The sequence below is a fragment of the Hipposideros armiger genome, unplaced genomic scaffold (assembly GCF_001890085.2).
Source record: "Hipposideros armiger isolate ML-2016 unplaced genomic scaffold, ASM189008v1 scaffold_9, whole genome shotgun sequence".
Classification (NCBI taxonomy): Eukaryota; Metazoa; Chordata; class Mammalia; order Chiroptera; family Hipposideridae; genus Hipposideros; species Hipposideros armiger.
Genome location: NW_017731359.1, coordinates 989,267 through 1,002,083, shown reverse-complemented (window position 1 = coordinate 1,002,083; position 12,817 = coordinate 989,267). Strand labels below are relative to the sequence as shown.

Genomic DNA, 12,817 nt, shown 5'->3' with positions numbered 1-12,817 from the left:
TAAAAATTCCCAATCATAAATAACAATTGTGTTCAATAGGCTTTATTTGTAATAGAAAAAAATTAGAAGCTGCCTATGTCCAAAAGGGGAGGAATGGTTAAACAAACGGTGTAGCCATTAAAAGGAATGAAGTTGCTCTCAGTGTGTAAAAATGGAAAGAACAACCACACAACGTATTTTTAAGATTTTTTTAAAAAGTGAGTTATAGAACAGCGTTGTCCAATAGAAACAGAATACAAATCACAGAGTAATTTTAAATTTTCTAGTAGAGATATTTTAAAATGTAAAATGAAATAGGTGAACTTAATTTTAATAATATACTTTATTTCACCCAATAATCCAGAATATTATTTAAGTCTGTAATCAATATAAAATAATGGATAAAATATTTTACATTATTTTTATATGTCTTCAAAACCTGATGTGTATTTTACACCCACAATATATCTCAATTGAGATAAGCCACATTTCAAGAATTCAGTAGACACTTATGACTAGTGGCTATAATAAGGGGCAGTGCAGCTATAGAATATATATATATATATGTTAAACTATATAAGTATTGTATAGACATAGAAAACCCTTGGAAAGATACACAAAAAATGGCTAAAGTGGCTATCTCTATGGGGTGGGATTGTGGGAAAAGAAGATACTCAGGGTTTAGTTTATAAGCACCTATATTTGAATTTATTATATGAGGATATATCATACCTTAATTACTAAAAAACTGAAAGAAAAATGTTTATTCTCTTCAATGCAGTAAATCAATGTATAGAAAAATTTATCTTAAGGAAATATTCATGGTTTAGTTTTAAAATTCACAAAGCAAAAACTATCCAAGTGAATTGAAATATATGTTCACACAAAAATTTGCATACAAATGTTAATAGCAGCATCATTTGTAATAACCAAAAAGTGTACACCACCCCGCTGGTGACTGGGTAAGCAAATGTGGTATACCTCTACAGTGGACTGTTAATCAGCCATAAAAAGGAATGACCTACTGATATAAGCACAAGTTGGATGAACCTTGAAAACATTTGCTAAGTGACAGAAGTCAGGTACACAAGGCCATGTAGTGTATGAATCCATTTATATGAAATGTCAGGAACAGGCAGATCCATAGAGACAGAAAGTAGATTAGTGGTTGCCAGGGGCTGAGAGGAAGGCAGTGGGGAGAGGCTACTTAATGAAAATGTTTTGGAATTAGATGATAGTGATGGTTGCACAACATTGTGAGGGTACTAAAAATCATCGAATCTTCCACTTCGAAAATGGTGACTTTTTTGTTATGTGAATTTTATCTCACTTTAAAAAATACGTGTAAGGAACAAGATCCCAACTTTATGGGGGAAAAATAAGACTAACATGTTAAGAGTGGTGGTGGAGTTATAAAAGCTTTGAATTTTTTCCTGATTTTCTCTGCACACATGCCTTATATTTAAAATGGAGGGTGGTGGAATAAGAGCATTTCGAAAAGGATGGTCTTTTCTCTTGACAAAGTCCATGTGCTTTGGAAACAATACTACGTTCTCACTCTGTTGGCTCCTACACACAGGGCTACTCTGTCCAGCCTGTGAAGTATACTCCTATCTATAGAATGTTTCATGGCGTTGACTAAAACAAGCCACTTGCCTTCTGCTACAGGGTGTCAAATAGCAGACTTGACTTCAGCCTTTCCTTATCTGTGTCTTTGAATGTTGTAGAGACAGAGCCATATATTTGCCTTTGGAAACAGAGCTTAGGGCTCAGGGCCCCAGCTTCAGAACTAAATTCCCTTTGCCCTGGCTGGCTTCTTGCCCTTGCCTGGTGCCTCTGCTGCTCCACTGGTAAGATGAGGTAGTAAATGCTTGACGGGAATAGGGAAGAGAATGCATTAGATGAGTTCTTCAAAGCCCTAAGAGATGATAGGTCCAGAAAAACAAAAGGTTATTCAATCTCACTGGAGACTCAAATTCCAAAAAGTAGATGGAGAAGAATGTATGTAACAACTCTTCCTCTCCCAATAAATCAACAGATAGGATCTGTGCCATGGGTCACCAAGGTTTCTCTTAACCCTTGAAGGGGTGGCATTTTTTTAAGGGTTCATCGGAGTGCTGAGATCTCCGCTGTGCTTGCTTAGCAATGTTTTGTTTAGATCTTACCTGATAGCTCATACTTCCAGTAACTCCATAGCAGTGTAAGGATAAAACTGCACAGGTTTTGGTTGCTTACAAGACCCTGTACTTTTAAGATATTTGTTGAGTGGGCCTTAATTTACTTTAGCTGCCCAGTTTGTTCTGACTGGACTAGAAATTTGTGGACTGACAGGGAAAGGAGTCCAGGATGTAGGAAGTAAATAAACATGTGGAACAAGTGTAGAGTATGATTCTATCTGTGTTTTGAAATTTTATATGTATCTATGTATGTATCTATGTAGCTATCTTCTATCATCTATATATCGTATCTATCTATCATCTATCTATCTATCTATCTATCTATCTATCTATCTATCTATCATCTATCTATCTATTATTACGTATCCTATGTAACTTTGTATCTACCTACCTACCTACCTACCTACCTACCTACCTATCATCTCTCTATCTTGGTGAATGAGTAGGAAGCCCAAATTATTACAGCTGCTTACCCCTGAGCATGAAAATGGAGTTACAGATAGCAGAGTGCAAGGAAAGACTCCCACTTTTTACTTTGCACATTTCTGTATTGTTAAAATTTTAATAGGTTGTTTTGTGACAAAAAATTAATAAAAATTACCAACCGTAACCCTAATTACCACTCTGACAGTCCTCGCCAACATTTCACAAAGTACCCAGAAAGAGCTGACACAGAGAGTTCCAGATGTTTGACATGAGGACAAATTCCTGATTTGGCCAGAGGGGGTGGGGGTAGGGGTGAGAAGAATCAAAAAGTGAAAGGGGAGGAAAGAACAGGGTTGGCTGTCCAATTCTAATGCCAACCAATGGCACAAAAGTTTCAGGCCCAACGCCCATTTGTGCAGACTATTTCAGGAGTCAGGAATTGCATCTGAGTCCATTGTCACCTGTCGAAGAAGAGCTAACACAGCTTTCTTGTTGGCTACTTGGAGGTTGCTTCTCCTTTACTTGGAAGGTAAAATCTTAAGCCTCAACTAATCTAGTGGTAGTGATTGGGATGTATGCTTTTTTCTTTGTTGTGTATTGACTTTTTTCCTACAGGACAGAAAGATGCTTATGGGTTAGGGCTTTATTTTTTACAAATGATAATATTAACACTAAGTTTCTAACAATATGGTATGAATCTTCCTGGTTCTTGTTTGCAGAAGGCAATTTACAAGTTTGTTGAAGTGTGAGGGACACTTTCTTGGACTGGCACTGCATGGGAAAGAGGAAACACATATGCTTTGTTTGATTGTTTAATAGTTTTCATTATCATTTCCCCTCGGTTTCACTGACAGCATGTTTAAACTTGTATGTGGTTTTAGGGTTGAACATAGCAAATCTCATAGTAAATAAGTACTCAACAGAATGCTCTCCACTAACATTATAGAACGGGTTCTTGCTTCACTTTCTATCTCAGCAAAAAGTCTTAAAACTTCCCTCATTCCTCACAGAACTACTTTACATGCAAAAGCAGTAAAACAAAGACGTTTGGAAAGGGGCATCCAGAGAAATCACCCCGATGTTTAGGTTCAAATGTAGCTGTCCAGGGTGGTGCTCTGGTCCTAGTGTCACAGGGACTTCCTTCTTTTCTCCACAGACTTTGCTAGTGATGGACCCATACGTGATCCAGATGAACAGCAATGGCAACTTCCCCTCTGTGCTGGATGTTCATGTCAACATCGGTGGGAAAAACTCCAAGCAGGGGAAAGTGAAAGGCAGGAAGGCCAGATGGTCCGTGAAGCCCTCGGAAATGTCCAACAAAACTTTCAATCCCATCCGGACCATCGTAGATGGCATGAAGGTGAAGCCAAACCCAAACAAAACCATGATTTCTCTGTCAATCGGTGAGTTGGGGATACCAGACTGGGGGGGTGGTCATTGTTCCCCTCACCCCCATCCCCACAGGCTGGTTGGAGAAGATGGGAGTAGAGGGTGAGTCCGAGCACTGGATGTGGAAAAGTAACCTCTTGATGGCTCTTTTTTTCTTCTTCTTCTTTTCTAATTTCTCCCATGAAAAGGGGACCCTACTGTGTTTGGAAATCTGCCTACAGACCCGGAAGTTACCCAAGCAATGAAAGATGCCCTGGACTCCGGGAAGTATAATGGCTATGCTCCCTCCATTGGTAAGCTCCTCCTGAGACTCTGTCTAGTGGTCTCTAAATCTTTAGTGCTCTTCCAAGAAGAATAAATTTCTAGCAATTCTTCTTGCTTTCCTGATGCGTAGTCCCTAACGAGAGGCTAAGATGACCATTTGGATTTGGGGAAAAGGGTCTTAGGGTGCTTAAGCATAAGCTTCAAGGTCCAACTTCTTTCTGGACTTTCTTTGGCATACTGGCATCTGTCCTCTAGGCTCCCATCACATACTTATTTCTAAATTAATGCTCCTATCCTATTGTTACTAATTATCAAAAGAAGGCCTTGAATTTGGCTGCAGCTGCTTGTTTACTGAGACCTCCAGGTCCTAAATTAATTTACTTTTTGCCCTATGTAAATAGCTCCTTGTCTTTATTTATCCTTCTCTATGTATTCAAGGCTTATCTTAATCATGGCCCTGATCACAGTCTCAGTGAAACTGTAATTGTTGCAAATTAAAGAGGTAAAAATTCAGTTTCATGCTAAAATAGAATTTTAAAACACTTCAAAGAGGTTATCAGGAACATGATTTTTAGGTTGATTATTTACATTTTATAAAGTTTCATACAACAAAAATAAAAACAATAAGACTAAAAGTTAGGGTATTAAAAAAAGTTTATGAATGGCTTTTATAACCAAAGTATTAGAGAATTGATTCAACCTGAAAAACCAAAATCAAGTCTCAAATATTCAAAGGATATGAACACTCATGCCAACAAAACACAGATAATCCACAGTATATCTCGAAAAATACTCTTCCTTATTAGTAATTAAGAAAGTACTGATTCATATAACTTCAACAGACCCCTCTACCTATTATGTTAACAGACATTATGAAATATTGCCTCTGGCCTCGCTAATTAAAGACCATGCTTTTGAAGAGCAGTTTAGCAAAAATGCTCATTTGCCTGAAACTATGTATACTTGAAGCTTGTAAGCCAACATTTGAATTTAAAAGGAAAAAATTGTACCAAAACACCAGTAGGTATTTAATATGAAAAACTTAAAATGGACCCAATGTACTAAACTCATTGAATACAACTTTTCAAAAATGTGGCCCCTGGAAGGGATTTGGGAATAATCTAATCTAATTCTGCATTTTATATAGAATAAACATAGAATCAAAGTAAACAAGATGGTGCAGTGTTTTATAGTTTGGGGAGCTCTTTTTTTGTTATTTATGTATTTGTGCTTATTATAAAATTATCCGATATAAAGTTAATCTCCTTTATTTACAGCAGCTGAGAGCTAAACTAAATAATATGTGCTCTGAGAAGGGACTAAAGAAGCCCGAAGCTCTGTGACTCCATAGCTTAGTTGTCAGTTATGGGATGAAAACTTCCAACTTCCTTCTTCTGCTCCTTTCTTTCAGGTTACCTATCCAGTCGGGAAGAGGTTGCTTCTTATTACCACTGTCCCGAGGCACCCCTGGAAGCTAAGGTGAGCCTTCAACAAGGTACCAGCTCAGGAGCAATATTGGGCAAATGATACACTTTTCCTTGTTTCTGTTCTACAAGGAATGAGGGTTTCAAGAAGAACAAGATCTAAGGATAACATCCCTTTAGCAATTCGAGGCCTTCTTACATAGTGAGGCCACTGATCAGTGATTATATTTAATGTCATGACAGTATGATAATGATGTGGGCATTCAGTTTTTATGGTGTCTGTCTTAAGGAGGCTCAGAGAACTCAGAGGGCACCCTATATTTGATTCTCTGCAAAAGATCATTGGAAAACAATAATTCATAAACACTGAATAATTAGAATTTTTTATTTTACCAATAGGGTCTTTTAAAAATTTGTAGCCTCCCTCATTCACCTTAAGGTCACTCAGATGGGAAGATTGAGGTACCGTAACATATTGAATGGATGGCAGTGCCAAGTTTAAATGCCATCTTTGCCTCTAGTGTCTACTATGTGGGGTCGCTATTTCTTAACATCAGAGTGCCCTTTGTCCATATTTCATAGAAGAGTCAGACTTCAAATTTCTGGTTAAAAGTAAATAACCAGTAAATAAATAACCCTCGATGATAATGATCTCTCATGGAAGTTGACTGAATCACAGCTGACTTACCCTTTTTTTTTTAAGTGATTTGTTTTTTTCTCTTAAGTGGCTAACATTTTCAACAACTTTTAGATATGGACATATATAAACATATTCATTTCTTTTATTTTTGGCTTAGTATAGTCCCTACTACTTTACATAGAACTCATAAGAGTAAGTTTATTTTTGCTCCCTTCTCACTCATCCGACAATCTCTTTTCACCTGTTGCTGTTGGAACTCCTAATAAAATGAACCTTTTATTTTTTTTTCTTCACAGGATGTCATTCTGACAAGTGGCTGCAGTCAGGCTATTGAACTTTGCTTAGCTGTGTTGGCCAACCCAGGGCAAAACATCCTGGTTCCGAGACCTGGTTTTTCTCTGTATAGGACTTTGGCTGAATCTATGGGGATTGAGGTCAAACTCTACAATTTATTGGTAAGTGACTTTAATTTTAGACACAAGTGCTCAATTATTACTTCATAAAAATCTATGAGCATTATCTTAGCAGAGAAGGATCTGGAATGGGTGGTTAAGACTACAGACACATTTTATTATTTACATTACACCACTGAATTAAGGAAGTATTCCCCCTACATTTTTCAGAATCATCATAATCTCACCCTTTCTTCCTCCCCAGCCAGAGAAGTCTTGGAAAATTGACCTGAAACAATTGGAAGCTCTGATTGATGAAAAGACAGCTTGTCTCATTGTCAACAATCCATCAAACCCCTGTGGGTCAGTGTTCAGTAAAAGTCATCTCCAGAAGATTTTGGCCGGTAAGTCCAGCAGACTTCACTTGACAGGGGAGGAGATGGGGATGGAATCCTTTAGCCGTTTTCTGGAATGAGAAAAGAGTCTGTCACTAAGTCCCAAACCTAGGATGGAGGTGGGGGATCTTCACTGGGGTCTCTAGTGAATAGCGTGCCACTAGAATGGTAAGACTGGCATCAAAGAATAAGACAAAGAGGAAATACTTGCCTCTTCACCACTCCCATCAGGCAGAAGAAAGAGTTTGACATATCTAGTTAATTAAATGGCAAATTTAGGCCTTATACCCTGGAAGAGTATAATTAGAATTTAGAGTTCTTCAAGAGGAAGACAAAACACAAAAACATGAATTGCAAAGTACAATAAGCCCAGGTGAATGCTAAGGGCAAAGGCAATTCACATTCAAAATGATTTCAGCATGTTTCGCTTGTTTTCAGTGGCTGCAAGGCAGTGCGTCCCCATCTTAGCTGATGAGATCTATGGAGACATGGTGAGTCTTGGGCAGGACATCTCACTACAGTAATCTCAATTCCAAATGATTTCATGGGAATTTAGAGGTGGCATCTAAATAGTCAGAAGCAACTCCTAATCATTTCAGTACAGCAAATCAATATCCCTGCATTCTTCACAAATGTAGGGATCTACAACCACTCAGCCAGTTTCTGAAACCCAAAAAGCTATGAGAATCTGAAGAGTTTTGGAATTCATTCGGTGGCAATACCAGACTTGGCCTGATATAAAGATATTTGTAGATTTCTATTTTTCTCACTTATGGATCTGTATAAGAGTGTAGGGGAAGGGGTAGAAACGTTAATCTGCTTGATTAGGAGTGCTGTCCCAGAGTGCTCTGGGGGTAATACATAATATATGGGACATGTGCTACATAACCTTTCAAAAATCCAAATAATTCTACATTCTGTAACATATTTGGGCCCAGGAATTTTAGATAAGTGATTGTGGACCCATATTTTGTTTTTAAATTTATAACTCCAACAGTCATTCATTTTCTTTCTTTTTTTTTTTTTAAAGATTTTTTATTGGGGAATTGGGGGATGGGAACTGCACTGGGGAGTTGGGGGAAGGGGAACAGACAAGTTGCTGTCCTTTTGTTCTTCAGTCTAGTTGTGGAGGACGTCACTTTACTGGCCCAAGTTGGCACCATCATTGCGCTCTTCCCAGCTGAGGCAGATCAGTCGCTGGCTTCTGGACGGCCATTCACAGCGGCTGCTGGCCGCTCACGCTGGCTGCTGGCTACACACAGTAGCCCATGGCAACCCGCTGCAGCCCACGCTGTCTCCGCAACTCATGGCAGCCCAGCTCCAGGTTGAGCTGTTGTTCAGCATCTTAGCTGTAGAGGGCAGTGTCACTGGCCCTCATATGTGGGATCCGAACCGTGGCCCTCTGGCGTCCCAAGCCAGCTCTCAACCAATGTGCCACTCGGCCAGCCCTCATTCATTTTCTAGAGCTGGCTTCAGGGGGTTGTATTAGGCTCCCTTTAATCCAGGCCAGACACCAGGTTAAATGTCTTTGGATAGTCCCCTTGAAAGCCTCTTGGGATCCCAATTATGCTTCAGTGTAGGGATGAGCCCCTAAATCTGAGGCCCTGTCCCTAGTGATATAAGGAAAAGGGTAGGAGGCATGGGATTTGGAGGACAGTAAGCAAGAAGACAACTACAACAAGCTCCTCTCCTCCTCAGGTGTTTTCAGATTCCAAATTTGAGCCTCTGGCCAACCTCAGCACCAACGTCCCCATCCTGTCCTGTGGAGGGCTGGCCAAGCGCTGGCTGGTGCCTGGCTGGAGACTGGGCTGGATCCTCATCCATGACCGAAGAAACATTTTTGGCAATGAGGTGAGAGCAATGTGGTATGTCTAATTTGGGATATATACCGGGGATGCCAAAAAAATGTGTACGCATGACTTGTATTTATCTTTTGTTATCGGTGTATATTGAAGAAAGGAAAAAACTGTACTAAAATTTTAATAATTTTTTCCTTTCTTAAAATGTGTATACATATTTTCAGCACCCTCTGTATTTATTGCATGTGCACCGTGGTTAGGAGTTGGGTTTTTTGGGGGGGTTTTTTGGGTCTTTCTTCTTGGCCCCGTAGTTCTGGGTGCCTAGAAAAATGCTAGATAAAGATGGTACTACTTCTGCAAACTCAGTTTTTCTCCATCTGGTTCTGTGAAGAACTTCCAATTTTAGGACCACAAAAAAAGGAAACAATAGCAGTAATACACATAATATTGTTTGCAGGCATACAGTGTGCCAGTGCTTCATACACATTATTTTAATTTAATCCTCCAAACAGCCCCACGAGGCCAGTATCATTATTATCTCCATTTTACAGTTGAGATAAATGAGGCAAAGAAAACGTTGTATAATTTGCCCAGAGTCACACAGCAGGTGCGAAGCAGAGCTAGGCTACAAACCCAGGGTCTGAATGAAGAATGCCGCTAGGCACTGTTACTTCTCCAGAGATTTAAAAACTGATAGAAAGAATGGTCAGAACAAGGGTTCCCACAGCCAGGATGCTGAACGAAGGCTAAATAATGTGTTTGCTGGGGGGCTTGTAGATCCGAGATGGACTGGTGAAGCTGAGTCAGCGGATCCTGGGACCTTGCACCCTTGTCCAGGGAGCTCTGAAAAACATCCTGCGTCGCACCCCTCAAGAATTCTACCACAACACTCTAAGCTTCCTCAAGGTAAGGGCAGCCTGCGGCCTTCCACTTTGGGAGTCAGGGAATGCCACCAGTGGAATTAAGACTAATAGGTACTCACTTCTGGAACAATGTTCCATGATGGTGCTTCCAAATCAGGAGGTGGCATCAGTGCAAATATCCACCATGTATTTCTCTAGCTTCTGGCAATTCACTCTGCTCTTGGCCAAAAGCTTCACATGGCAGGTTGATTCCTTATGCCAGTAGGGCAAACTTAGGTTCCCCATCTTTGATGTGGGCTCTCCTTTTAATAACTTGTCCTTTTCTTTTACTTAACTTTTAATCCTTGATGTCTCTGCCTCCTCTTGTAGTCCAATGCTGATCTGTGCTATGGGGCGTTGTCTGCCATCCCTGGACTCCGGCCAGTCCGTCCTTCTGGGGCCATGTACCTCATGGTAAGAATGTGGGTGGCAGGTACTTCTGATGAAGCAAACGAAAGCCGGTCAGCAGGGCTCACAAAGAGCTAGGCTTCTGAGCCAGTCAGTTAAAGAATTACCTTGACCTTGTTCTGAATTCTTCCACTGACAATGATCTAAGCTCAGTGTTAAACAAACACTCTTAAAATGAATTAATTCCTTAATACAGAGACTCATTTTATATGTACACACAGGGAAGAAATAAGACACAAATAAGAGGCTTTCACCATTGTACAATAGAATAGTTCTCAACTGGGAATGATACTGGCTCCCTAGAGGTGTTTGGGAATGTATGGGAATTCGTTTGTTTTCAGAATAACTGGGGGAGGGCAGGGCGAGTGCTATTGGCATTTTGTGGGCCAAGCATGCTAAATATCTTGTAATGGGTGGGATAGTTCCATGCAATCAAGACCCATAATGCTAAGCATGCCTTTTTTGAGAAACATTGGCATTCTGTTTCCAGCTTTCATTTATCAGAATCCAGGAAGGAACCTTTCAATAAACTAAAATATTAATATAAATATATTCTCTCTTCCCTGGAAAAAATTCTCTAAGTGCTAGAACTTATTTATCAAATTAGTTTTCAGTTGTAGAGAGTTCCAAGGTATTTTTTTATAGCAGTCCCTACCTTAATTTCTGGCATAGGGAGTTGACCTGTTTTTCCTCCTTCTGATAAGTTTGCCTCTCCCTGTTATTGGTATAGGTTGAAATTGAGATGGAACATTTCCCAGAATTTGAGAATGATGTGGAGTTCACGGAGCGGTTAGTTGCTGAGCAATCTGTCCACTGCCTCCCGGCAACAGTGAGTGCTTACGTCTCCCAAGACATTCTCAACAGTTTCTAGAGTCTCAGCCGCTCTCCCTGAGCTGGTCTTTCTTTAGCCTTTTTCTCCCCCAACAAAGTGTATTCTCATTTGATAGGATTCAAAACTGATGTGTCTCATGGCCTCTATTTAAAATTTCTTTCTCCCCATCATTATGCCATCTGTACCAGGAAGAAAAGGTGTGGCCAAACGTTCTAGATGTGGGGAAATCAAGCTTGTCCCACGAGTCCCTTTTAAGATGAATGAACTCAGTTACTGCCTTAGCACCCCAATGATGGTAACTGAGTGAATTGATAGCCCTGAGTAAATGGTGTCACTACTTCTTGCTGAGGAGGGCCCTGGCCATTTTAGGCTGGTCCAGATTCAGTTGCTCTGAGAATAACAGGCTTTCTTATTTTTGCAGTGCTTCGAGTACCCGAATTTCTTCCGAGTGGTAATCACAGTCCCCGAAGTGATGATGCTGGAGGCCTGTGGCCGGATCCAGGAGTTCTGTGAGCAGCACTACCATTGTGCTGAGGGGAGCCAGGAGGAGTGTGACAAATAGGCCCGAGTCCATGTTCCAGGGATGGCTGGACTGGGCCCTGCTGCTCAGGGCTTCAGGTGCCTCTACTGGGAAAGAAGCCTCAAAAACACATTGAGGGTTCAGAATTGTCTCTGCTTTCCCCCAGCTATGTTCATATATACACTCTGAATCCTAGATGCTCCTCTCACTCTGCTCTGTGGGAGTGACTTACTAATTCATTAATTTGTACCCCTCCCAGATGACTTCCTCCTTTCTTCCTAACAGTACCAGATGAACCAAGTTTACCAGAAAAAGAGACAAGGAAATTAGAGCTTAGGATGAGTGAAACAAAAGATTGAGAGAACTTGTGCCCACAACCATTTCCTCATACTATAAGAACACACACTCTCTAGTTAGATCTGAAACCCGACTCTGCTACTGCCTCACTTCAGGCATACCTCATTTTATGCAAGAGAGCTATAATGAAAGAAGTTGGGGACCCATGTATTTGGTTAATTATATTCTAAATGCATTAGGAAAATTTGCTAATTCAAAAGATCCCCTACAGAAACCTTTTAGTTGATTTTTATTTGTTGGTAAAGAATTATTTTTTGATGCAAATAAATATCCTTTAATTGATTGTCTTTCTAAGTTTAGATATGTGCGTATCAGGCTTTCTTAAAATGAAGACACATCTGTACTAAAAAAAAAGGAGGATTTATAGGACCTTCCAGAAACACTGCTCTTGTAAGGGCCACAAATATTCTCACTTGTTTTTGTTATAGAATCATCATTACTTTTGCTGTAATGTTAATATTGATTTATTAATATATATATATATATTATATTATCTTTTCATATATTTTCTAAGAAACATTTATACTGACAAGATCCTTTATTTTGCCAAAGGCATAAATTATTGTTTTTCTTTTTTTAAAAAAAATAAATTTTACTAAAGTATGCTCTTCTGTTACGTGTTTTTTCTCCTCTGTGGGGAATTGCTATCCCCAGGTGCTGCTCATTGCTCAGTCTGATTGATGCCTTACCCACTAGGTTTCATTTATTTCTTTGTATATGTACTGATATTTAGAATTGCTTAAGAAACACTATTCCCAAAATATCTTATTTGGGAGTTCAATCTGACTTCCTACTTAGAAACAAGGCAAACTAAGAAGCAACATTATAAATCTTTGGCCTCATACTTTACACTTTAAACTTTTTGGATCCTCAATTCTGGTCCCAAATTCCTACACTTGTCTAAATCTACTAA

The 12,817-nt window shown here is 39.6% G+C and overlaps 1 protein-coding gene across 1 annotated transcript; it reads left to right on the top strand.

The window, feature by feature from the left end:
* Positions 1-3,002: 3,002 nt before the first annotated feature.
* On the top strand, positions 3,003-12,509 carry TAT (tyrosine aminotransferase). The gene is made up of 12 exons (XM_019656711.1): positions 3,003-3,111; positions 3,739-3,985; positions 4,160-4,264; positions 5,647-5,714; positions 6,596-6,754; positions 6,957-7,095; positions 7,525-7,577; positions 8,785-8,937; positions 9,663-9,791; positions 10,118-10,201; positions 10,926-11,024; positions 11,449-12,509. Exons 2-12 carry the CDS (start codon positions 3,751-3,753, stop codon positions 11,587-11,589), a joined length of 1,365 nt encoding a protein of 454 aa, XP_019512256.1. The 5' UTR covers positions 3,003-3,111; positions 3,739-3,750; the 3' UTR covers positions 11,590-12,509.
* The last annotated feature ends 308 nt before the right edge of the window (positions 12,510-12,817 follow it).

Excerpts from the sequence above, each read along its gene's own strand:
- TAT (XM_019656711.1), top strand. The coding sequence starts at position 3,751 with ATGGACCCATACGTGATCCAGATGAACAGCAATGGCAACTTCCCCTCT. Across the intron at positions 5,715-6,595 it reads AGGCACCCCTGGAAGCTAAG|GATGTCATTCTGACAAGTGG; the intron begins GTGAGCCTTCAA and ends TTTTCTTCACAG. Across the intron at positions 10,202-10,925 it reads CTGGGGCCATGTACCTCATG|GTTGAAATTGAGATGGAACA; the intron begins GTAAGAATGTGG and ends TTATTGGTATAG.